This window comes from Oncorhynchus gorbuscha, linkage group LG11 (genome assembly GCF_021184085.1).
Source record: "Oncorhynchus gorbuscha isolate QuinsamMale2020 ecotype Even-year linkage group LG11, OgorEven_v1.0, whole genome shotgun sequence".
NCBI lineage: Eukaryota > Metazoa > Chordata > Actinopteri > Salmoniformes > Salmonidae > Oncorhynchus > Oncorhynchus gorbuscha.
The window spans coordinates 23,359,623-23,387,204 of NC_060183.1; the positions used below are offsets into that span (position 1 = coordinate 23,359,623).

At 41.9% G+C, this 27,582-nt stretch overlaps 1 protein-coding gene across 6 annotated transcripts; it reads left to right on the forward strand.

The window, feature by feature from the left end:
- The first annotated feature begins 525 nt into the window (after window positions 1–525).
- On the forward strand, window positions 526–27,582 carry LOC124048330 (sodium-dependent neutral amino acid transporter B(0)AT2-like). Of its 6 annotated transcripts, none has more exons than XM_046369006.1 (13): window positions 584–660; window positions 1,100–1,159; window positions 10,413–10,632; window positions 11,126–11,283; window positions 11,687–11,801; window positions 12,464–12,639; window positions 15,307–15,417; window positions 16,055–16,296; window positions 16,476–16,659; window positions 16,921–17,122; window positions 23,860–24,019; window positions 24,643–24,805; window positions 25,169–27,582. In XM_046369006.1, the coding sequence occupies exons 3-13, from the start codon at window positions 10,413–10,415 to the stop codon at window positions 25,508–25,510; spliced, it is 2,073 nt and encodes a 690-aa protein (XP_046224962.1). In that variant the 5' UTR covers window positions 584–660; window positions 1,100–1,159; the 3' UTR covers window positions 25,511–27,582. The 6 variants fall into 6 exon arrangements, with proteins under 6 accessions (XP_046224958.1, XP_046224962.1, XP_046224960.1 ...); XM_046369004.1 differs by lacking the exon at window positions 1,100–1,159 and adding an exon at window positions 4,460–4,555 and having other exon boundaries at window positions 640–660; XM_046369003.1 differs by lacking the exons at window positions 584–660; window positions 1,100–1,159 and adding exons at window positions 1,743–2,079; window positions 4,460–4,555.

Genomic DNA, 27,582 nt, shown 5'->3' on the forward strand with positions numbered 1-27,582 from the left:
GTTCCCCAGACCTGAATCCAATTGAGCACATCTGGGACATCATGTCTCACTCCATCCACCGACGCCACGTTGCACCACAGACTGTCCAGGAGTTGGCAGATGCTTTAGTCCAGGTCTGGGAGGAGATCCCTCAGGAGACGATCCGCCACCTCATCAGGGGCATGCCCAGGCGTTGTAGATCATTCAGATCTAGGATGTGTTCTTTTAGTGTTCCCTTTAGCTTTTTGAGCAGTGTATATCTGGGGGATTGGAAATGATGCGAAAATTACACTGATGGAAGCCACAATCTATCTGCAATATTAAAGCTGATCTACAGCATTAATATATACATACATATATATATATTATGTCACCCACACTTCTAAAACCAAAGTTGCGCCAGCGTTGCAGCTGAGTCATTACAAGGAATCATATTGATGAATGCTTCGTAATCACGGGCACCTGGGCCTGTGTAGGGATGTGATTGGGATGTGACTGAAGGAATGGGGTGGTTATTTTTGTATTATCTTGTTTCAATACCCCGTACAGTAGGTGGCGGCAATACAGCAATAGGTGTAGTCTGCCGTAGAACTTTAAAGAAGAAGTAGTGCCCTTGTATCAACGTGGCGTTTGTGTCGAACTCGATAAAGTTAAAAGAAAGAACTATTCTGTTACGCCAAGGTATTTATAGTAATTCATTTAAAGCATAATATCATACTGTGTTGCATTGTTGCTTTAATTTGAGAATAAAAACAAGGAATATGTTAAGTGGAACAGACAAGACTGTTGAGTTGGCGTAAAATATATGGTTTTTGAAGTGCATGTTTTTACCTTCTTTTGAAATAACATGAGAATTGGCGAGCATGTTCGCTACTCTTTTTTTCTGTAATCTATTTCGTACTTGTGTGCCTTTTAGCACATCGTTTTGGGGGGTTTGCATTGTTGGGCTTGGACGCCGCTGCTTTGTGAACCTCAACAGTTGTTACATCAGATTCTTTAGTTTAGCCTGCTTCCCAAACTAGACTAGTTTGAGTAGTGTTATTATATCCACCTGGAATGATGAAGGCGTCATTCATATTTTTTCAAGTAGGCCGAGTATTAACTCTAAACTATGTAATAGAATGCTTAAGAAAAAACAAGACGGAGGACAGCACACGCAGAAAGTTGCAACGTGGTATAGGTAGGTATTTGCCGTTCCATGGGAAAAGGAAATGTGGGTAAACAAGCAGCAGTCATAACAAATTACTTTGTGGACAAAATATTCTATAAGGTCTATGACACTGTTAAATAGCAGTGGCATCATTATGGGGTGATCATGCCATACGCTATTTACATTGTTTTGTCTAATATTTGTCCTATATTAAACGAATGACAATAGCTTGTGGTTTATAAACATTTGAACGTGTTTCGTAATATTATTGTGCAACATTTACATTAATCACATAATTATAGTTGATTCACATCCGTACCACCGTAGGCAGATGAGAGTATTTATTTTAACCCAACAATAGTGGGCTTAGTAACGCCATCGTCCAAGTGACGGCAAAAATAAGGTTAATATTTTATTTTGGTGTTAATATTTCTAAAGAAATTATGACAAATAAAATGGGGGAAAACATGTTGGAGGGATTTGTTGAAGCTGATTGAGTGGTTTCAAACATAAACCGACAAATTCTCACATTCAGTACAGAAGTTTGTTGTACAGAAATATTTTGTTGCGCGGAAGAACAATTATAGCCCCTGTCCCCATAATACGCGGCAGTGGAAATACACACGCCCACAAAGGAAACCCGCGTGTTTCTTTGGGGTTCCTCATGAATCTGATTAATATCGTTTAATAATCTATACTATATCTATTGTTCGAACCAGAATGACTTTTCATGTGAACTTGTAAGCGATCGCTCACACATTTTGATCCCACTTCTAGCTACATCACTGCGCAAGGAATCTGCTTGTAGCTGTATTGTTGGTGGTGGATGCCACATGTTTCGTTACTACTGTTAGCTAGCTAACGTTAGCTAGCTTGGAGTTTGTTCTTTTTACGTCGCTGGCGGTCCTTACCCACGGTTCCTACACTGGCAATATTGAATTATCATAGAGGTAAGGTGAGTCTTTTTCAACTTGAAGACGTGATTTTAGACAAACTGGAATTGGAACTGAGTGGCGTGTTGCGCTTAGCTGATGCAAGCGGGTCACTGTCAATGTCTTGTATGTGCTATTACTATAGCAGGCCACCTGTAACGTTTAGTGATAAGAGTTTGATGCTTCTACATGTAAAAGACTGGCGATTATCTGGTGATTAAAAAAACACAAGTGGTAATTGGATGAGACAATGTTTTATGTTGTCACGTGGTGAGTGCCCCTCTCTCCGAATTGTCTGGGTGTTGTACAGTGCTGTGTTACAGTGGGAACTGGCTACATAATAGAGCCAGCCCCTAACCCAAAATAAGTGTTATATAGCTGTAGGGTCATTTGATTTCAATCACATTTTGACAGCACCCCCTTTTGATTGGTCATGTGACACGACAATGGAGGTCCTCAGCCACTGAGGTATAAAACCCCTACCCTAACCCTTACTTTAACCATTTTAAATGTAAACTTCAATGGGGTAGGACCGTTCAAAAGATCCCGGATAACATAGACAAAAATAACGTCTCTACCTATGAACGGATCCTTGGGACCGCCCAACTCTAACGTCACCCCATTGAAGTTGACATTTAAAATGTTTAAGGTTAGAATTTAGGGTAAGGATGTCCCAAGGATCCCAAATTGCACTAACCCCCACACCATTTGTGGGTTTGCCCTAAGAGAAAACAATGAATATGCGGGAAATGAATCATCCCTACTGTAAAATATGCTGGTGGATCTTTGATGTTATGGGGCTGTTTTGCTTCCACTGGTTCTGAGGCCCTTGTTAAGGTTAACAGCATCATGAACAAGTATCACCTTTTCTGGTCATGAGTTCATATGCCCAAAGTACCCATATAACAACCATGCCCATCTTTCATTTAATTGTGCCTATTAGGGGAGGGTATTGAAAACAGGGGCTCCAATAATTTTGACTCTTGTAGATTTGATTACTTCTCAAACAATCTTTCTTTGAGCAATTATTAAGTATAAAAAAGTGTAATGTAAAAAAAAACAAACATTCAATACAATATAGCTCAGTATTTGTATTTTATACAGTCTTTTTTGCTTATCTTTGTCAATGGATCCAATAATTCCAGCCCCACTGTATTGGCCCATGGTAGAAGTGGTCAGAAAATAACTTTTTGGGCCCGTATGCCAACACATTTTGCTCAAAGTTGACCTGTTTTGAGTACCCTACCATGAGACACCCACGTCTCCATCGGTTGAGACACCGCATACTCTGGAATACAGGGTGGGTGTAATTTTAATAATACAAATATAATTAATAGAATGACCTCTCCCTTCAGACCACTGCAATTTAGCTGATACATTGTTGATATTTTAATTGAATTGACATTTTTGCTTCCACTGTTGAATGTCAACCTAAATGGTAATGCCTATTCTATTATCTATATTTCTATCGGTTTCCTATGGAAGTTTAACAATAATTTTAAACAACTGATATTGTCATTAAAGTCAACATTCTCTGTGTGGACTTTCAACCATCTTTGTACCACCATTTTGAATGTTAATGTTTACGTTTTAAACCCACTTTAGTATGTTTATCAGTCTAAATATGACACACACCACACTGTATTCAAGAGCATGTTGACTTAACTGATGACACAACACAAACACCTCTGATGAAAAATAGGGTCTAAGCTACTACATATGAAGAAAACATTGACATTAAAGGTTAAAAAAAATAGAGTAAATGATCAAATAGTTTGACAATCCTATTTGTAAGCTTTTAAATAATACCAACTCAACCATATATCTTTTCTAGTGATGAAGACATGGTTGTTTCATGGTAGGGTGGAGTATGCAAAACTTGGAGCCCCTCTATCTCCTAAATATTGTGGCATTCATGTACAAGAAGTTATTTTCTGACCACTTTTACCATGGGCAAATATGTATCATACGTGTAATCCAAAGGGGTACAGTCAAAAGTGATTGAAATCAAATAGAACAACCCTGTAGCTAGGGTTGCACATTTTGGGGAATATTCAGAGGTGGAAACTTTCCATGGGAATATATGGGAGTTAACGGAAATATATGCAAATTTATATTAATACCATTTAAATGTAGATGTTTTTTGCATTGGATATATTTACCATATAATTTGGAGACTAACATAAACCTTTTACCTTATCATAAGTAGACATAATTGCAAATTATTACATCCTTCCAATAGAAAAAAAAAACAATTGAGTTACGAATTGAACATTAATTAAATGAGTTGACTTCACATGCGATGATTTCACTGAACAACAAAAGGGAATATTGAATGCCCCCAATGATCTGTAAAATTATATTCTAGAAACTAAAGCTTTGGTTGTCTTCCCCTCAGGCTTCCATGTCTTCTCCCTGGACCTCCTCAATGTCCACCTCTTGAACATCAGACTCCTAGGCCTCATCTTCACTGTCGCTTTCCAACCCTGTTGAGGTTAGCTTGTTGTCGGGCTCAAAAAGAAAGACAAAAATTTGCTCAGATGGCAAACACTTTTTCAACCCTTGTAATGGTCAGCCATTTGTGTGCCTTGGTCTGTGTATGTTCCCAAACAAGGACCAGTTGCGCTCTGAGGCGGCTGATGTTGGTTGGATTTGGAGGATGGAGGCAACAGATCCACAAAAGTCCCTTCTACCAGGTGGCTGATGTCATATGTTGACACGACTGCCATATTGCATCTCCATCCCAAAGCACTTGCTTGGAAGTGTACTTCGCCAGACTGCCAAGAACCTTGCCCTAATCCAGGCCAAGGTGGCGAGACACAGTATTGATGACACCATAGGCCTTGTTGATCTCTGCATCAGACAGGATGCTCTTGCCAGCATAATTGAGGTCCAACCTGTACGCTGTGGCGTGTATGGGCTTCAGGCAGAAGTCTTCACGCTTTTTGATGTATTTCAAAACTGCAGTTTCCTCTGCTTAGAGCAACAATGAAGTGGGCAGGGCAGTATGGATTTCTTATCTTACGTCTGCAAGCAGAGTCTGAACATCAGACAGGATGGCATTGTCTCCCTCAATCCGTGCAATGGCTATGCTATAGGTTTCAGGCTAATTACCACTCTCTCCCAAAATACATCATCCAGGAGGAACCTCTTGATGGGTCTGTCCATATTGGCAGACTGTGATATGTCCATTTCTTGGGGAGACTCCTTCCCCTCAGACAGACTGTCAAACATGATGACAACTCCACCCCAATGGGTGTTGCTGGGCAGCTTCAATGTGGTCTCTTATTCTGCTCACTTTGTTTGGTCAGGTAGATTGCTGCTATAACTTGATGACTCTTCACATACCTAACCATTTCCTTGGCTCTCTTGTAGAGTGTATTCAATGTTTTCAGTGCCATAATGTCCTTGAGGAGCATATTCAATGCATGAGCAGCACAGCCAATGGGTTTGATGTGAGGGTAGGACTCTTCCACTTTAGATCAAGCAGCCTTCATGTTTGCAGCATTGTCTGTCACCAGTGTATGCTGGGAGAAGAACATTCAGAAAACTCTTCCAACACACATTGCCTGTGAGCATCCGGGGCATACACAGCTCGAGAAAAGTCTGTGTATGACTACGTTCCTCCATTGAGTCAAGACTTCGGTTTAGTAGAGGACCGTGAGCTGTTGCTATCGATAAGGTGTCTGATTTTTATAATTTTCACCTCAAAAAGAAGTAGAGGGACTTTTGTCGGTTGCTTGTTGTGAGCGCTGAGGGAACTTTATGCACTTGCCCAAATGAGTTTGCATCTCTGTTTCTTTCTTCACATATGATTTGGCACAGAATTTGCATATGTACACAGCTTTTTCTTCTACATTAGCTGCAGTGAAATGTCTCCACACATCACATAGTGCCTGTGGCATTTTCCTGTCAAAAAAACAACAAATACAATTTCATATACAGATAAGCAGTTAGATTAAACAACTCCTTTGTAAGATACATGTTTTTAAATGAAACATGTATGGAAACAGGTGAATTAACACTCCTCAGTTGGCAGGCTCAAGTAAGCAACAAATCCACATGGTAGCAAAAACTAACCAGCAGAAATTGTTAACAATGATTTAAACACACTTTACTGTAGGCTACTATTTACTAGTTAACAAAAAAATCATGTATGTCATATAAAATATATTCACCCCACCCAGTATTGTAATCCAAATTTACTAGATAGCATGTAGTCCTTGGCTCAGACAGTGTAGTAGTGTGAGCTCAATAGCTTCTCATTAGTGTGCAAGATCTTGAGAATCAGCTGTACATGTGATGGAAGAATGCACTGTGCATGCAGAGGGTTGCAATTCCATTGAATTGGGGACAGTTTAACCACAATATGCCACAATACCTAAAATTGTCTTATGTATATCCCACAAAACAGGTTTGCTGTTATGAGCTAACTTTTTTGATGAATTTAAGCAAAATTCCCGGGCTTAACCCCCCCCATGGAAAATTTCAGAAAAAAATCTGGAAATTCACCTGAAAGTTTCCGACCCTTTGCAACCCTACCTGTAGCTAAATGCTGCCACAGTGAAACACCGAACAGAGAAGTTTTATGAACTTGGTGAATTCATGACAATGAGGGGATGGGGGAGGCTACTACAAATAGGGTAAGTCTATTTGAATTCGATCACATTTTGACAGCACCCCTTTTTGATTTGAACTAATTCTTCCACACATTTCCCTATTGTATAAATGCTTAGACAGTGACTTTTTGGGCCTGAATGCCAAATCATCCAAAAGATAAAGGTACTTAGTTGACCCGTTTTGCATACCATGAGACATCCATGTCTTCATACTGGAAAAGATAAAAGTTGGTGATTGATATCAGCTTACAAACAGGGTTGTCAAACTATTTAATAATTTCTAGAAAAAAGTGTTTTATCACTAAATTGTAATGTAAACTCTGATTTAATTTAATATTTGCTGATGTAGCTTAGACCCTATTTTACGTGGTCTAAGGTTTCTGTGTTGTGCTTGCCATCAGTTGAGACGCATGAATACAGGGTTGAGTTTTGGCAAGAAGGTGACTGAACATTTAGTTTGATGCAAGAAAACATTTTACAAAATGCATTATTATTCCCATATCATTATTACCAGAGAATCAGACAAATTATTCTACCTCCGCCTATTGGCTACTTAGCTTATTCAAGCCTGTCTCAAAATATAACACTGCCCCTTTAAGACAACTCTTTACCTGACTCGCTTTTCAAAGATGTCTAGAAATGTACACATTTTGTGCTAAGTAATCACCCCCCATTGCTTACACAATTATCAATAACTAGGCTAATAACTCACTAACCAGCGAAAGATATGAACAAAATGTGCACGCACACGTGGCTACATGCAGCTCTTGCTTGATCTCAAAACAAGCACATCTACTCATGACCATAACTGTAAACACAGTCCAGTTCAAAGTAATTGGCACAGATCCATATATGGCAATAGTCTATTTGCGTATAGGCCTACTGCATCTCTGATTGGCCATGCCACACTGGTATGTGTAGAGTACTGGCAGAGCCATGTACAATAGAACCCCTATGCGTTCTGCCTACAACATCTCTGACATAGTTTGTTTTGTTTTCGGCATGTTGCATTGAAATTGGCTAATACGTTGATTCGATCACAATTGCCACAGTAAAGGGCAACTTTGATACTGTTAACTAACAGGGAAAACTAGAAAGTTGAGTGAAGTTCAATTCTCTTCTGCGCTCGGTCCCAGGGAGCTGCGTGGCAGTCTCTGGGTTGGTGCCTGCAGTTTAGAGAGAACATTGCTGTCAATCCTCCATAGGAACCTATTGAAATCATAAAGTCGCTCTGGATAAGAGCGTCTGCTAAATGACTTAAATGTAAATGTAAATAAAGGCTACAGAATAGACATTACCATTTAAGTTGACAGTCGACGGTGGGTGGACCAGCAATCGTCTTTGTGGTAGGAAAAATTTTCATTTCAGTGACGTACCAGCTAAATTGCAGTGGTCTGAATGGATAGGTCCTTCTATGAATTCTATTTCTATGATTGAAATGACACCCACCTTGTATTCAAGAGCATGTTGTCTGAACCGATGGTGGGCACAACACAAAAACCTCAGAAGTGAAATCGGGTCTAAGCTACACAGTGACTTCAGAAAGTATTCATACACCTTAACTTATTCCAAATTTTGTTGCACTACAGCCTGAATTCAAAATTGAATAAAAATAATCATTTCCCCTCATCCGATCTACACACAATACCCCACAATGACATTTTTGCAAATGTATTGAAAATGAAATACAAAAATATCTAATTTACATAAGTATTCACACCCCTGCGTCAATACATGTTAGAATCATCTTTGGCAATTGCGGTGACTCTTTCTGGGTAAGTCTATAAACTTAACACGTATTTGCACATGAATTGTAAAAAATAAATAAATATTCAAGCTCTGTCAAGTTGGTTGTTGGTCATTGCTAACCAGCCTTTATCAAGTCTTGCAATAGATTTTCAAGCCAATTTGTGGTCCTTCTGTAGCTCAGTTGGTAGAGCATGGCGCTTGTAACGCCAGGGTAGTGGGTTCGATCCCCGGGACCACCCATACGTAGAATGTATGCACACATGACTGTAAGTCGCTTTGGATAAAAGCGTCTGCTAAATGGCATATATATTTACACTACATGACCAAAAGTATGTGGACACCTGCTCATTTGAACATCTCATTCCATAATCATGTGCATTAATATGAAGTTTGTCCCTCTTTTCGTGTATAACAGCCTCCACTCTTCTGGGAGGGCTTTACACCAGATGTTGGAACATTGCTGCAGGGACTTGCTTCCATTCAGCCATGAGCATTAGTGAAATCGAGGCACAGATGTTGGGTGATTAGGCCTGGCTCGCAATCAGCGTTCCAATTCATCCCATAGCTGTTCGATGGGGTTGAGGTCAGGGCTCTGTGCAGGCCAGTCAAGTTCTTCCACACCGATCTCGACAAACTATTTTTGTAGGGACTTTGCTTTGTGCACGGGGGGTATTGTCATGATGAAACAGGAAAGGGCCTTCCCCAAACTGTTGCCACAAAGTTGGAAACACAGAATCGTCTACAATGTCATTGTATGCTGTAGCGTTAAGATTACCCTTCAATGGAACTAAGGGGCCTACCCGAACCATGAAAAACAACCCCAAACCATTATGCATCCTCCAACAAAATGTGCAGATGGCACTATGTATTGGGGTAGGTAGCGTTCTGGCATCAGCCAAACCCAGCCAGATTTGTCTGTTGGACTGCCAAATGGTGAAGCGTGATTCGTCACTCCAGAAAAAGCGCTTCCAGATTCCAATGGCGGCGAGCTTTACACCACTCCAGCCAACCCATGGCATTGTGCACGGTGATCTTAGGCTTGTATGTGGCTGCTCGGCCATAGAAACCAATTTTCATGATTCTCCCGACGGAACGTTCTTGTGCTGACGTTGCTTCCAGAGGCAGTTTGCAACGGATTTTACACGCTTCAGCACTCTGCAGTCCCATTCTGTGAGCTTGTGTGGCCTACCACTTTTGGGCTGAGCCATTATTTCTCCTAGATGTTTCCACTTCACAATAACAGCACTTACAGTTGATTTGGGCAGAAATGTGATGAGCTGACTTGTTGGTGCCACGTTGAAAGCCACTGAGCTCTTCAGTGATTCCATTCCACTGCCAATGTTTGTCTATGGAGATTGTGTACATTTAACCTTGTGTTTTAGGTTATTGTCCTGCTGAAGGGAACAATTATCTCGCAGTGTCTGGTGGAAAGCCGACTGAAACAGGTTTTCCAAAAGAGGTCAACTTTTAGCACCATTCGCTCTTGAATGTTTTGGCATTCAGGTCTAAAAAGTAACTTTCTGGCCCCTTCTTTCATGGGCAAACATTTATGGAAAGTTTCCAATCAAAAGGGAAGCTGTCAAAAAGTGATTCAAATGGATTTATACAATGCACTTTTTGCTTGGTGTGCCCACTTTCGATTCACCCCATGTAGTAGCCTAGATTCATGTGGCATATTACTATCCACACTAAACTTTATGGCCGATGATACCAGTATTGCAATATATTTTTCCATGGCAAAAATTGAAGCAGACAACTCTGTTCCATTGAAAACCTGCTGCATGTAAAATATTGTGTGCTGTAGCTTGGAAAATAAATTGTCATCCAGATACACATTTAATCTTTGTTTCCAACATCAGGGCTGTTTTCCTAAAGAAGTTCAATCTGCTTCGTGTCTGGTTTCCTCGCCATGATACTAATGAGTGTGTCGATACTGGTATTGTCCCGGCCCTACTAAATTCTATTGTTTCCGTCTTTTGATAGATGGAGAAGCCTCCCCTGCCCAATGACGATTACACGTCAGTGACACCAGAGACTCAGCTGGACAGCTTGGCTGGCGAGGATAGTCAGGAGGGCGTAGTGGAGCCCCCCGCCCGGGATGGGTGGGACAGTAAACTGGAGTATTTCCTGGCTCAGGTGGGGTTCAGCGTTGGCCTGGGCAACGTGTGGAGGTTCCCCTACCTCTGCCATCAAAATGGAGGAGGTGAGGATGGTGTCACTATCAGTGGGTTTTTACATTTGAGTCATTAAGCAGCCACTCTTATCCAGAATGTCTTACAGTAGTGAGTACATTTTCGTATTTGTTTTCTCACCTGGGCCCATACTCATAATGCATATTGGATGAATATGCCTGGTCTAGGATCAGTTTAGCCTTCTTTTTTTTTTATCATAATGAAGAAGATTGCATGGATAAGGGTGACCTGATCCTAGATCAGCACTCCTACTCTGAGACATGTTATAAATGCTGGCAAAGGTCTGAGGCGGCAAACTACTTGAACATTTTCCTCTAATCTTCGCTGTGAATGCATTTGTCTTGGAAAACAATAACTCAGTATGCCTTTTTAGTGCATCTTCAAATGTCCTAATGGATTTGCCAATATGATTCAATCACTATCCTCACTGTCATATTAACTAACACTTGGCACAAGGCCAGTTTTGTTTTTAGCCCTCATGAACACGTTTTCTCCTTCCCACAGGGGCCTTTCTCCTCTTGTACGTGCTGCTCATGATCCTGGTGGGTATTCCCTTGTTCTTCCTGGAGCTGGCGGCTGGTCAGTCCATCCGGCAGGGCAGCATCGGCGTGTGGAAGCACATCTCTCCCAAGCTGGCGGGGATTGGCTACTCCAGCTGTGTGGTGAGAGATTTAACAATGTAGCTGTCCGCTAGTCATACAAACGCGGTCACCTGGGGCGGATTCATTGCGCCAATTCTGTTTCAAAAACTCTTAAACGAAACAGGGAGGATTTACCTGAATTTGTCCCAGAGCAAATGAGTTTCTATCGTTTTGTTTTTATACGGATTCTGTAATGAATACACCCCTGACCTGACCACACATGGCCCAAGGTCAAGGATTAGCAATGCTTTAGTTTGAGCACGAGATTTGAAATCCTACGGGCGCATTGCATTTGACTTTACATAGCATCACTTGACTGGAGAGCGTTCTAATAGAGTTGAAAGTTGTATCCCGAACATGTTATAAATATCCTGAGGGAGACAACAATGTGTTACTAACCCATGTAAACTTTTCTCCTTTTCAGGTGTGTTTTTTTGTTGCTCTCTACTACAACGTGATCATCGGCTGGAGCCTTTTCTACTTAGGAAACTCATTTCAATATCCACTACCTTGGAAAGAGTGTCCTAAAAACATAACTGGTAAGTTAACACTACCATAGCAATAACCCATCAGCTGTGTCTGAAATGCTGTCGTATTCCCTTTATCAGGGATGGGCATCTTTGATGTGGGTGGGGCCCACACAAAAAATCTGAACTCATCATGAGAGGCCACAGTGGTTCGTGGATCTGCAGTACCCAGATTGACAGCGGCAAAAAAAATGGGCAATTTAATATTTTTACTATAGGGTGGAGACAATTGTCTTCAGTTTTTTTTAAAGATATTTGTTGGTCAATGCACCCCCCCAATCGGTAATTCGACCATGCTGATGGCAAGTTTGGATAATTTACCAGTCATTTTTTTTTTTTGCTGACACGAGCTAATTGAGTGGCTGTCAGTGACTGCACAATCACGTTTCGAAATTGCACCTGCTGTATTCTAACTGTCGACAACCAGTAAGTTGAGACCCTGACTGATTTCCCCAAAAATATTTATACTATATATAACTTTTTTTGTGTGGAAATTGATCCTCGGGGGGCCACCAGTTGCCCATCCCTGCCCTATATAGTGCACTACTTTTGAGCAAGGCGGCACATAAAGTGTACTATATAAGGAATAGTTTGTCATTTCGACTGCAACAATCTTCTTCCATATTCTTTGCCTAATATTTTCACCTGACCATTGCTTTGTTTCTTAATCTCAGTGAAGGAATGTGAGGCCAGCAGTCCTACCACCTACTTCTGGTTCCGGAAGGCTCTTAACATCACTGACTCCATCGAACAGACGGGCGAGTTTAACCCTGTCATCACCTGCTGCCTGCTGGCCGCCTGGACCATCGTCTGCTTGGGCATGTTCAAGGGCATCAAATCCTCTGCCAAGGTACTGAATGTTCCGCTTAAAGGGGAAGTTTGTCCAAAATCCACTAACTCCAAAGTTATTCCATACATTGAGTCTAGTTCAGTGGAGTTTGCCCTCTCCCCCAAATGTCACTGTTGTTCAATAAAATATCCAAAGAGATGAAGACGGTTAGTAGCAATTAGAAATTGTGTGTGTGTGTGTGTGTGTGTGTGTGTGTGTGTGTGTGTGTGTGTGTGTGTGTGTGTGTGTGTGTGTGTGTGTGTGTGTGTGTGTGTGTGTGTGTGTGTGTGTGTGTGTGTGTGTGTGTGTGTGTGTGTGTGTGTGTGTGTGTGTGTGTGTGTGTGTGTGTGTGGCAAGCATTTAAGCGATGATACATATGAATGAGATACGCAATCTGAAATGATGGGGACAGAAAACCGAAGGAATTCTAAAAGTTACAGCTGTTGCTACCGTATTTCCATGGCGCAGTGCCAAAATACAAAGGCATGTTTTGACAAGTGAAAGCGTCAAAGGCAAGCGTGCGGAGCCATGTAGCCCAATTCTTGACGTTTGAGGTGTTCTTATTGTGTTGTTACCATTGCACCATGTTATGTAGACATATAGTCCTAGGTGCTCGACAAGGTAGAGCATATGACGGGCTTGAGAGACAATTGGACATCGTGTCACCTTACATTGCAGATCAGAATATCCACAAAAACATTGTGATAAATAAACATAGGCTAAATAGTGGTTTTGGATCATGTAAAAACATAAACCCACTAACGGTCCCAGTTTATGATAAGCGATCATTCAGTGAAGTTTAGCAATTTTACTCATTAGATTATTGTTAGTTTGGCCCAGGTGGAACAGGAAATCTGAATCAACCCACCCACTTCTATACCCCCAGCTTCAGTCTGATGGAATGACTGAATCTGTAACTTTGTGTGTGCTGAGTCAGACTCTGAAAAGGGGATATTTGCTGGGTAAAAAAAAAACATTTTGTAGATTTTAGTATGGCCATAGGCCTGTCTGTGTAAATGTTTGTAATGTTCCCATTCTGGAAACTTACAGCAGCGTGTCCCCTGAACGATAACGAAGAGGTAGGTGAGAAGCCTGACCACGGAGACGGGTGAGAAGGTGATGGAAGGCCTTCCGGGTGGCGCAGTGGTTAAGGGACTCCTGTGGCGGGCCGGGCGCAGTGCGCGCTAACCCAAGGTTGCCAGGTGCACGGTGTACCTTCCGACACAATGGTGCGGCTGGCTTTCGGGTATGATGCGCGCTGTTTTAAGAAGCAGTACGGCTGGTTGGGTTGTGTATCGCATGACTTTCAACCTTCGTCTCTCCCGAGCCAGTACGGGAGTTGTAGTGATGAGACAAGATAGTAGCTACTAAAACAATTGGATACCACGAAATTGGGGAGAAGAAAGGGGTCAAATTAAAAAACAACAACCAAAAACAGAGAGAAGGTGATGGAGCGTAACAAGTTACTTCATAAGCTGTAACCGAAAAACAACTGGCATTTGGAAAGTTTTGAGGTGAGGAAGGTGGTGGAACAAGTGCTGTTGGCATTAAGTATCTTGCTAGCTGGATCGAATTATCCGTTAGCTAGCGAAATAAATGTTAAGCAACATTAGCCTACTTAACTGATCAAATTGACTTTATGGTGTTAAAATTTGCTGGCTAATCAAGTCAGACAGCTAACGTTAGCTAGCTAATGTTACAACATCAGATGAGCTGACGTTAGTCACCTAATTCGCTATAGTATTAACTTATAACGTTACGACTCATTGCCGTTCTTCAAGTTATAACGTGTTAGATTCTTACTGGACTCTGGGGAAAATATGAAATGTTAAATAGCTAACTAACTACTATCTAAACTATTGTTTTCCCTCTACAGTATGTGGTTAATTTTCAGAATGAGAGAATTAGGTGAAAATGAGGCGTTGCTTGTTAAACAAGTGGATTCAGGGATCAGGTGTAGCTGGAGTGGATTAAAAGGGGTATGCCAGGTGTACTCTCTGCCTGAAAGATATCAAGTATGCCAACAAAGGGAATCATGATCTGCTGGCACATTGTAGAACAGATGTCCACAGGAAGAAAGTGTATGATGTGCAGTGGAGCCCAAAGATATTGCTTTTGTTGTGTTGAACTTGACAGTAATGTGTATGAGTGAGGGGGGATTATTTAATGTTTTACTCAGTGAACGGTGTTTTTGCACATATGTAACCTTGTGCTATATAATAGAGCAAAAATAGAAGGCTTGCTTGTTTCATTCTATTTCTACTTAATATGTCGTTCCCCCCAAATGCAGTATTTAGATGTGTGTGTGGTCACAAGCATTCTATTATAAAAGTGTCATGGCTAACTGCAATATTAGTGTATTGTTTTTTTTCTCAAGACTTGAGTGTCATTTGCAGTGAAGTCTAGGCAACAAATAACATTGGATTGCTTTTGTTTAAGCTGTGAGTTAGGTTCACATTAACCACTTTTTTAAATTTTACACACAGACTGATCATGTAGATCATATTCTTTGTCGTTTAATTAGTTAAAACCTGCATTTTTCCCCTCCCCCTAGCAGGGATTATCTCCGTGTTTCAGTGAGGGGAAAAGTATCACATTTTTGGGCCCTCACCAGTTTGCATCCCTGTTATAAATGCACGTTTTCTTTGCTGTGAGCCTCATCTACCCTTCCTTCTCTTCTCATCCAAGGTGATGTATTTCTCCTCGGTCTTCCCGTATGTGGTGCTGCTGTGTTTCCTCATCAGAGGGCTGATGCTGGAAGGGGCTGCAGAGGGCATCAAGTACATGTTCTACCCTAAGGTACCATCATCATCCACCCAGCACACTGCTTGTATGAATGATAGTTATAAGGGAAAATAGAGGGTCTGGAAAGCCAGATAACCTGGCTAATACTAATCCATACAGCGTTTTTAAGAACACACTTATAACAAATCCTGTTAGTGTGTTTAGTAACTGTTCTTCTGATGTGCTCCAAAGGGGTATGTGGTTCAGAATTTCTCAGCTTTTGAAACCATGGCGAAATAACAAACTAGATACACTTTGGTCATGTAGTGAATGTGGACACCTGCTCATTGAACATCTCATTCCAGAAATCATGGACATTAATGAGACTTTCCATGAGACGTTGGAACATTGCTGTGGTGACTTGCTTCGAGCGGCCGTTTGGAACTCTGTAGTGAGTGTTGCAACCGAGGACAGACGCATTTTACATGCTTCAGTGCTCGGCGGTCCCGTTCTGTGAGCTTGTGTGGCCTACCACTTCGCGTCTGAGCCGGTGTTGCTCCTAGACTTTTCCACTTCATAATGACAGCTCTTACAGTTGACCGGGGCAAAAATATAGCAGGGTTAACTGACTTTGTTTCTCCACTGACTATCTCCCCCTCGCTCTTTTTTTCCCCTCGCTCTCTTCACCCCCCCCCCCCTTTTCTCCCTCCAGCTGGAGATCTGGGGTGAAGTGCAGGTGTGGCGCCAGGCGGCAACGCAGGTTTTCTTTGCCCTGGGCCTGGGCTTTGGCTCGGTCATCGCCTATTCCTCCTACAACCCACGCAGCAACAACTGCCACCGCGACGCCCTCACTGTCTCCACCATCAACTTTCTCACTTCTGTCCTCGCCACGCTGGTGGTGTTCGCCGTGCTGGGCTTCCGCGCCAGGGAAGTCGCAATGCGCTGCGTGACTCAGTGAGTGTGCTTTTTTTGTTTTTTTTTTTTTTTTTTTGCTCAGAACTTGGGGGCCCAATAAAATCGCCCACGGACCACCAGTTGGAGTAATCTGTTAAATGTCATACCTACTCGCCTCTGGGCCGTTGCTAAAATGTACAATGAACTGACTGCTTGTTCTTCACCCTCCCCTCTATCAGTAACTTGAAGAAGCTGTCGGAGCAGTTCTCAGTGGGCCCTCTTGACCGGGACCTGCTGTCTGTGATCAACATCTCTGACCCCAGCTCGGGTCGCCTGGAGGCCTACAGGGACTGGTTCAAGGTTCACGGAGCCAATGTCCCTGGCAACCTCACCGACTGCAGCCTGGAGAATGAGATGAACAAAGTAAACGGTTGATCTTGCGTTCAAGCCTGCCTCTTCTTTTACTGCATCTCACTCTCTATATTCTTTGAGTTACAGCTTTGCCCTCTTTATTTGGAAACCAAACTAACCTGCCTGTTTGTTGCTCCTCCCACTCATTATGAATTAACAAATTACATTTTAGTAGATTTATTGCTAAAATGTGTATGTAAAATGTAAAGATAAAGTTTGGATCTGTTGAGATGCTATGTCACTATAAATGACAGCATCATTCCTCTCTCGCAGGGTGTGGAGGGCACAGGGCTGGCGTTCATAGCCTTCACAGAGGCCATGACTCTGTTCCCGGGCAGTCCCTTCTGGTCAGCCTTGTTCTTCCTCATGCTGCTCAACCTGGGTCTTAGCACTATGTTCGGCACCATGGAGGGCATACTCACACCCCTCACCGACAACTTCAAAGTGCTGAAGCGCCACAAGACCATACTCACAGGTAAAGAGTGTCTCGTGACCCAGCCTAGTTTCTGACCTCAAGTTTGTGAATATTTTTTATCTACCAATTTTCCTTGACGAGAAAATTGATAGATTCCCGTTCAAAACAGAACTGCAATTTAGAAATAATAATTCCAGCGCAAAAATCTGACATGACTATACCACTGTAAATCGAGAAATATACACAATCTAACTGTTCGATGTACAGTACATTGAGAAAGTATTCAGACCCCTTGACTTTTTCCATATTTTGTTAAATGACAGCCTTAATCTAAAGTGGATTTTTTTTTTTTTTTAATTCTCATCAATTTACACACAATACCTCAATGACAAAGCAAACACGGGTGTTTAGAAATTGAAATAAGTATTCAGACCCTATACTCAGTACTTTGTTGAACCACCTTAGGTGCTGCACAAGCAGTGTGCAGATATGTTTTGGTACCCTTCCCCAGATCTGTGCCTCGACATAACCGTGTCTCGCGGGATTATGGACAATTCCGTCTACTTCATGGCTTGGTTTTTGCTTTGACTTGCACTGTCAACTGTGGGACATTTATATAGACAGGTGTGTGCCTTTCCAAATGATGTCCAATCAATTAAATTTATTCCAGGTTGATCATCCTTGATGTTTCTATGGAAACAGGATGTACCTGAGCTCAATTTCGAGTCTCATAGCAAAGGGTCTGAATTCTTATGTAAATAAGGTATTTCTGTTTGCTTTTTGTGTGTGTAGAAAAAAAATATTTAAATAAGGCTGTAACGTAACAAAATGTGAAAAAACAGAAGGGGTCCGAATGCGCTGTATTTGTTGCTATTTAATCCAAGTCACCACCATATTTCGTTGATGTAGCCTAGTTTTTATGTAGGAGTCTGTGAAGCACTGTTGGCCAACTGTTAAAATGTTGAGGTAATTACAGCCTAGTGAAAATGGTCTGTTTTTTACTTTATGATAACCTGCTTAGACTTTGACAGGGAACATATCAGATACTCCTCACCTCTTGGAACTACCCATCCCGGATCCAGGAGAATTGTCATCAACTAAACTAATCCAAAAAATATTACTAGAAAATATTCATATTCATGAAATATAGTGAAACACAGCTTAGCCTCTTGTTAATAACCCTGTCATCTCCAGATTTTGAAATTATGCTTTACAGCCAGAGCAAGACAAGCGTTTGTGTAAGTTTATCGATAGCATACCATTATGTCCAGCTAGCAGCAGGAAGCTTGGTCACGAAAATCAATCAAATTAACCGTTTACCTTTGCTCTTCAGATGTTTTCACTGACGAGACTCCCAGTTAGACAGCAAATGTTCCATAAAGATTATTTTTAGACCCAAAATACCTCCATTTGTTTGTCACGTTATGTTGAGAAATCCACCGGAAATAGCGGTCACGACAACGCCGAAGAACATTCCAGATTATATCCATAATATTGACAAACATGGCAAACGTTTTTATAATCAATCCTCAAGGTGTTTTTCAAATATCTGTTCGATAATATATCAACCGGGACAGTTGGCTTTTCAGTAGGAGCGAGAGGAAAAATGACTACCTCTGTCTTTTGAGCAAGAATCACTCTGAGAGCCCTCAGCTGGCCACTTACGCAATGTAGTTGTTTACGCTCATTCTTCAACATAAAGGCGTGAAACTACGTCAAAGTGCTGTAGACACCTTAGGGAATACGTAGAAAAAGGAATCTGGTTATCCCTTTCAATGGTCAATAGGGGTGCATAGGAACACAACGATTTCAAAATAAGAGGCGCTTCCTGATTGGATTTTCCTCAGGGTTTCGTCTGCAATATCAGTTCTGTTATACTCACAGACAATATTTTGACAGTTTTGGAAACTTTAGAGTTTTATATCCTACGCTGTCAATTATATGGGGCGGCAGGGTAGCCTAGTGTTTAGAGTGTTGGACTAGTAACCGGAAGGTTGCAAATTCAAAACCCCGAGCTGACAAGGTACAAATCTGTCGTTCTGCCCCTGAACAGGCAGTTGTGCCGTCATTGAAAATAAGAATTTGTTCTTAACTGACTTGCCTAGTTAAATAAAGGATAAAAAAATATATATATATATATACACACTGCTCAAAAAATAAAGGGAACACTTAAACAACACAATGGAACTTTCAAGTCAATCACACTTCTGTGAAATCAAACTGTCCACTTAGGAAGCAACACTGATTGACAATAAATTTCACATGCTGTTGTGCAACTGGAATAGACAACAGGTGGAAATTATAGGCAATTAGCAAGACCCCCCCCCCCCCCCCCCAATAAAGGAGTGGTTCTGCAGGTGGGGACCACAGACCACTTCTCAGTTCCCATGCTTCCTGGCTGATATTTTGGTCACTTTTGAATGCTGGCGGTGCTTTCACTCTAGTGGTAGCATGAGACGGAGTCTACAACCCACACAAGTGGCTCAGGTAGTGCAGCTCATCCAGGATGGAACATCAATGCGAGCTGTGGCAAGGAGGTTTGCTGTGTCTGTCAGCGTAGTGTCCAGAGCATGGAGGCGCTACCAAGAGAGGCCAGTACATCAGGAGACGTGGAGGAGGCCGTAGGAGGGCAACAACCTAGCAGGACCGCTACCTCCACCTTTGTGCAAGGAGGAGCAGGAGGAGCACTGCCAGAGCCCTGCCAGAGCCCTGCAAAATTACCTCCAGCAGGCCACAAATGTGCATGTGTCTGCTCAAATGGTCAGAAACAGACTCCATCGGGTGGTATGAGGGCCCGACGTCCACAGGTGGGGGTTGTGCTTACAGCCCAACACCGTGCAGGACATTTTTCATTTGCCAGAGAACACCAAGATTGGCAAATTTGCCACTGGTGCCCTGTGCTCTTCACAGATGAAAGCAGGTTCACACTGAGCACATGTGACAGTCTGGAGACGCCGTGGAGAACATTCTGCCTGCAACATCCTCCAGCATGACCGGTTTGGCGGTGGGTCAGTCATGGTGTGGGGTGGCATTTCTTTGGGGGGGCCGCACAGCCCTCCATGTGCTCGCCAGAGGTAGCCTGACTGCCATTAGGTACCGAGATGAGATCCTCAGACCCCTTGTGAGACCACATGCTGGTGCGGTTGGCCCTGGGTTCCTCCTAATGCAAGACAATGCTAGACCTCATGTGGCTGGAGTGTGTCAGCAGTTCCTGCAAGAGGAAGGAATTGATGCTAAGGACTGGCCCGCCCGTTCCCCAGACTTGAATACAATTGAGCACATCTGAGACATCATGTCTCGCTCCATCCACCAACGCCATGTTGCACCACAGACTGTCCAGGAGTTGGCGGATGCTTTAGTCCAGGTCTGGGAGGAGGTCCCTCAGGAGACCATCCGCCACCTCATCAGGAGCATGCCCAGGCGTTGTAGGGAGGTCATACAGGCACGTGGAGGCCACACACACTACTGAGCCTCATTTTGACTTGTTTTAAAGGACATAACATAAAAGTTGGAATTGCCTGTAGTGTGGTTTTCCACTTTAATTTTGAGTGTGACTCCAAATCCAGACCTCCATGGGTTGATACATTTGATTTCCATTAATAATTTGTGTGATTTTGTTGTCAGCACATTCAACTATGTAAAGAAAAAAGTATTTAATAAGAATATTTCATTTATTCAGATCTAGGATGTGTTCATTTAGTGTTCCCTCTAATTTTTTTGAGCAGTGTATATATGCATATTCTAGCATCTGGTCCTGAGATATAGGCGGTTTACTTTGGGAATGTTATTTTTACAAAAATAAAAATAGTGCCCCCTAATTTCAAGAGGAGCAAGCGGTGATTCAGCACCATGGATAGCGCCGCGGTTGATCAATTCCTAGTGAATCTGACTAAGTCTGCCATGCTCTTGCTTTTGTAATGTAACATCATGGAACAAGGTTACACTGGGTCCGAAATAGTGTAGACATTTGTATCAGCCGTTTTGATAACAGTGAGCGAGTAGCACACATATTTTGAGCCTCTGCCAGTGCCACACAGGTAGTATGGAGATTGTCTACTGTAACTGTGTCGGTCTCGTGTAGCCTATTCATGATAGTCAGCAATTCAAGCCATGAAGTACTCTCAGGGATTTTATGTCGAGTAAATATGGCAGGCTTTTAGTGTTGTGATGACTGGTCTTATGTATGCATGAATGAAGCCAGAGAGTTATGTCCAGTTCATGTAGCTAATCGCACGTGCCCATTTTGCATTAGTGTGGTATAGCAATTGTATATTATTGGTCCCGTCATTATTTCTCTCAGGAAACAGGAAGGAGCTTGGTCGGGAAATCTCGGGATACTGTTTACTGGTATTAAAACCCTATTTGGGAACCACTGGAAGAAAACTATACAGGTCAAGTACAATAAAGGCTTATTCACGTTGGCAGTTAAGTGCCTCAAATCCAATATTTTTCCACCTTCGTGGGTGGTTTGAAATCAGATGGGGCGGCAGGGTAGCCTAGTGGTTAGAGCGTTGGACTAGTAACCGAAAGGTTGCAAGTTCATATCCCCGAGCTGACAAACTACAAATCTGTCGTTCTGCCCCTGAACTGTTCCTAGGCTGTCATTGAAAATAAGAATTTGTTCTTAGATGACTTGCCTAGACCCGTAACATAAAGGTCAAATAAAAAAAATATATAAATCCGATTCCTGTCCATGCGACTTGTATAATCGTCAAATCGGATTTATTTGGCCTCAAGTGGTTTTTAGACTTATTTGGCATATCTACTGTGGACAGTTTTTACAAGAACATGTATCAAAAAATCAAACTAGCTTGTTCATTGTTTACAAACAAAGTATTGAATGTGCTATAAAGTTCAACAGAAATATAAACGTAACATGTAAAGTGTTCGTTCCATGTTTCATGAGCTGAAATAAGATCCCAGAAATGTTCCTTTCTCACAAAAAGCTAATTTCTAAGAAATGTTGTGCAAAAAAATTCTTTACCTTCCTGTTACTGAGCATTTCTCCTTTGCCAAGATAATCCACCGGACAGGTGTGGCATATCAAGAAGCTGATTAAACGGCATGATCATTACACAGCTGCACCTTGTGCCGGGGACACAAGGCCACTCTAAAATGTGTAGTTTTATCACAACCCAATGCCACAGCTGTCTCAAGTTTTGAAGGAGGGTGCATCTTATCCTTAGAGGCTGTAAGTGTTCTTGCATCATGATTTTGAACATTTAAAGAAACTGGGAAACATCCATGGCAGGCTACATGAGTGATGGGAAGCACGAGCACCACTTTAGTTGTTTTAAGTATCTCTATATTTCTATTATTACGGGGCTATCACTCTGTTATTAGTGCGCCTGCGCAGCAGTCTCGTTGTTGATGAACCTGGCCTGAGTGCAATGGCAACCATGTAGTGTGCTAATACAGTTTAGTAAAAGCTGTTGAATTGGAAACTTGTCATTGAGTTAACAACCACCAATCAGCCTACACCACTGTGCACATGTGTTACAAATCCCTTTGGCCCTGCAGTCTAGGGGGGGTGGATACGAGACCCGTAACATAACTCATGCAAATTATAACAGTGAAAAGGAACAGTGAGAACTAATAACCACAGACAACTTAAATCTACCGTCAAACACTCATAGTTTATTGTTTAAACACACGGTGAGGGGGAACGGGGCTGAGCTGGACCCAAGGAAAGAAACAATAAATATCCAAAAACACCCCTAAGCTAGACTTGCTTGCTTCAATACAGCTAACTAACTAACCAATAAAATACAGCGGGTGGTCCGCCCAGTTCTAACTAGTGTTCTTAGACAAAGTATTCCTACGGGTAATGTATGCCCATGGGTGACTTGGCTTGGTACCCCTTTTTCCCACCATCAAACACCATAACAAAACATACTCGCATAATACTGAACAAATGTGACATGTAGGAGATTTAAAAAAAAAAAAAAAAAAAAAAAGAGAGCTCAATCCAGCGAGACATTGAGTGACAGAGAGATTGAGCTATTGAGAAAATAACTGACTGGCTTTTTAAACCAAGGGAAAGGGGATGTGATTGGGTAAGGGAAAAGGAGCAGGTGTGTCTTCAGATTGGTGACTGATTGGCGGCACCTGTGACTAGGGCTACTTATATCTGTAACAACACGCCTGTCGTTACTATGACAATTAGTGTAGCCATGTCAGGAAATGACTGCTGTCTGAACAAACACATCCGATTTGGTAACTTGTCATTAGTGTCTAAGGCTGTCAGTATTTCAAAAGGGATTTGAAAAACAGTCGCCGTTCGGTAGCCCGAAGTCTACGCCCCTTCGTCGGTGATTGGTCAACTACTTACTACTCCCAGTAGGAGTGGGACTTATGGACGGGATTCTTCAATTAAGTGTTTGTAATTTAATGAGGACTAGATTTCATGCAACATTTGTTCACTTGAAAAATACTGCACCAAACATCTTAGTTAGATGTAAATTTGCCTGACTACGGCCTGCTTGGTAAAAATATCAATGAATTACAGATTTCTTGATTTGTCTATTTTGAGGAAGTGTATCCTGGCTAAGTTGTTGATATGGCTTCTCAAGAAGGACAAACATTGCCACTTTCTTTTCTTGTTCAAGCAAAGGTCTTTTCAGAGAGTATGCGAGGCACAGACATTCGCTTTGTCTAGGAGCAAACCAAATTTTAATATGCGGTTACGTTTTATAAGATGGCATCATAATGGGGCCTGACTGTTAATCCTAACTGCTATTTAGTAAATATTCCAACTATATCTGTGGGATCTGTAATGTTCTCTCTCTATCCCCCAGTGTGTAGCTGCATCATCGGCTTCCTGATTGGCATGCTGTTCACGCAGCGCTGTGGGAACTACTTTGTGATGATGTTTGACGACTACTCCGCCACCCTGCCCCTCATCATCGTGGTGGTGTTTGAGTGTTTCAGTGTGTCCTGGGTGTACGGTGCTGACCGGTAAGAACCTATTAGCTACAGTGACTGCATGAACCGCATGGCACACTTCAGAAATTAAATTAGATGAGACCATTTATTTCACGAAAGCGGAATATTCATTAAAGACATCCTCTGGTACTTTGGCGACAAGTAAGTATTTTTTGGAAACCTCCCCTTTGTAGTGATGTGTCAATGTGTAGTTCATACATGCATAAATTAGCAATGAAGACCCCAGTTTTAAAGCAATTGTTTTTTGGAAGATGTGCGGTGACACTTTCCCTACATTTACCCCCACATGGACCAGCCCCCTAGCAATGTGAGTTTCAGCCAATGTACTTCAGCCCCTTGCCATTTGAGTGACAGCTAGCAAGACACACACAGTAGAGCCAGAGAGAGCGCTATGACGTGGTGCACATATTTGCAATTTTCAGGGACCACTTTTGGCTCTTGGGTGCTACTTTCAGAACTACTGGCTAAAAATTGTACAAAAGTACCGGCGAATATCTTTAATTAAGAAATGTAATCAGACTTGAATTATTCAACGAAAGTGGCTCAAAAATTGATCCTTCAGGTTGACTCTCTGTGTCTGTCTGTCTTTCCCCTGGTCTCTCACTGATCATTGCCTTGTACATCTGAATGATCAGGTTCCTTGATGACATAGAGAAGATGCTCCACTGGCGCCCTCCTGTGGTCTATAAGTACCTGTGGAAGTATGTGTGTCTGCTGGCCATGCTGGGACTGCTGGGAGCCAGCCTGCTAAAGATGTGCTTCAAACGGCCCACCTACACTGCCTGGAACAGAGAAAAGGTTAGGCAACACTAGGCTGCTCATTGTCCTCTCACTTTGGACCGTATTATATTTAACCAATAAGGCCAGAGGGTGTGGTATATGGCCAATATACCACGGCTAAGGGCTGTCCTTACGCTTGATGCAACGCGGAGTGCCTGGACACAGCCTTAGCCATGGTATATTGGCCGTATAATCACAAACCCCTGAGGTGCCTTGTTGATATTATAAACGGGTTACAAACGTAATTAGAGAAGTTAAAATAAATATTTTGTCGTACCTGTTGTGTACGGTCTGATATACCACTGCTGTCAACCAATCAGCATTCAAGGCTCGAACCACCCAGTTTATAATTGTATTTAATGATCTCGGTCTCTCCCTCAGGCCTCCGAGGAGACTCTGGACTACCCTGACTGGGCCCTGGGTGTCTTGGCTGTTTTGATTATATTCGCCACGTTGCCTGTTCCCCTGGGCTACATCCACTCCACCCTGAGGAACAGAGCTAGACGCAACTCCATAGGAAGTGGCCTGGGAACCGACATGGGGGGCGTATACACTAAGTGCAGCACTGTGGAGTGTGACACCCCCGTAGCCGCCCTATTGGACGAACACCTGGAAAGGAATAGAATACCTAAGGATTCTCCCTCGCCATTGGCCGAGGAGAACCTCCGGCTCCTCCCACAGAGGGAAGGGGCAGAAGATGTAGAGGATTCAACTAGCGTGTGAGTGGGAGGAAACAAGGAGAAAACAGACTAAAATAGGGAAATATGAGCTGCTTGATGTCAGATGTTACATCATGGTACCACAAAAGAATGTATACTGACGTATACATTGAAAAATATATTTTAAAGATAAAATTACTAGTTTTAAAAGATCCTCTGCTTTCAGATGTTTTATTTTAAATAATATGAATGCAGCCATGTTGAGTTACATTTATTTTTTTTATGCTATATTCCAGAGAGGTGAAAAACTGATTTGTCAGTAACATCCCTAAGGCTCAAACTGTTGTTCATAAGTGAGGAGATATGTGTTGCCAAGACGTTGCCTCAAACACCTAAGGTGTTTTTCCACACCACTTTACTTGGTTGCTTACAGATAAGGCTCATGATATGGGGCGGTAGAGAACTCTTAAGGACTGGAATATTCCCCCCCACCACAGGTTGGGTGGGAAAGTATAGTTCCACTGTACGATGGTGTTTCAAAGCGAAAGCAGTTACACAGACCTGTAACATGTCCTGCAAATATGTGTTGAGGTAACTTGGTGAATGCAGATTAAATATTTTCCTGTTTGCTTTCAGTAATAATTCCCATACAGAATAGAAGTCATCAACTCAATTGAAAAATGGCAATTGTTTTTTTTAGCCTAAATATTAACCATCCTTGCCAAATTGTATATTGTGCCAGTTTGTTGGTAATACGTCATTTTTCCTGCTTTTCACTTTGAAACAATCAATAGAAATATACTTTTCTGCCCAACCTGTGGTGGAAGGGAATATTCCAGTCCAAGAGTTCTTTTACCACCCCATATCATGAGCCTTATCTGTAACCAAGTATGGGATGTTAAACATAAGTGGTGTGGAAAAACACAATAGGTGGGTTGCAGGTTTGAACGTTTTGGCAACACATCTCACTTATAAACAACAGTTTGAGCCTTTTGGATTTTGACAAAGCACAGTTGGTAGTAAGGTGCCAGTATCAGTGTATCCATTTGATCAGTATAGGAGCACGAGCACCTGTTTGTGAAGCTGGAAAAATTCATCTCCGCACACTCAGGATCAATACACAATTTCTTTAGGCTGCGCTTTCGGTCGTCAGACATTCATCAGAGCATGAATGATTTCAATTGAGCTTCCTTTTACTTGAGCCTATTGGTTTTGATTCAGTTTAATGTAAGTGAAATGTTTCGAAGTGGCTCCGTATCCTACTGTATTTTGTCTGTTGATGAGGATATGAGCCATGAACTTGACATAGTGAGGTCCAATTGTATTTGGACAGTGACAATTTTGTTGTGTTTTGGCTCTACTCCACCGATTTAAAAATGTCTGGGGTTAAAGTGCAGACTGTCAGATTTAATTTGGGTCTTTTTGATCCATATTGGGTGAACAATTTTCCTAACTTGCTGGATGCATTTGCAGTTTGTTTTGGTTGTGTTTCAGATTATTTTGTGCCCAATATAAATGAATGGTGACTAATGTATTGTGTCATTTGAGTCACGTATGCAAATTAGAATGTTTCTGAACACTTCCACATGAATCAGTCCCTCTAGGATTTAGTGGGTCTCTGAAATGCCACTGTCCAAATATTTTGAACCTCGCTGTACATTCCACTTTACTTTTGGATGGAATTTGATGTTAAGTATTTTTTAAGATACACTTTCTCAAAGTACTATTTATACAAATGTGTAATATAATGCAAGTACTACTTTTAATGTTTCTGCCATATATATTTTTTAAAGTTATCCTTAGTGTACGTGTTTTTTAAATGAAAAAGAAAAGCATCAGGCTAAAATTATGGTAGACTTTTCTGGCTTGTATTTGAAATGTTTGTTGCCTCAAAGCACAGGTGTCAAACTCATTCCACGGAGGGCCGAGTGTTTGCGGGTTTTTGCGCCTTCCTTGTATTTGATTCATGAATTAAGGAACTCCCCACACCTAGTTTGTGTAGGGCTTAATTTAAAGGAACAACCAAACACCTACAGACACTACGCCCTCCAATGTTGATTTGACACCCCTGCCTTAGTGTCTATCTGCAGTTGCCACAAATGTTGGGATTTAATAAATTAATGACTTGGGTTCTAA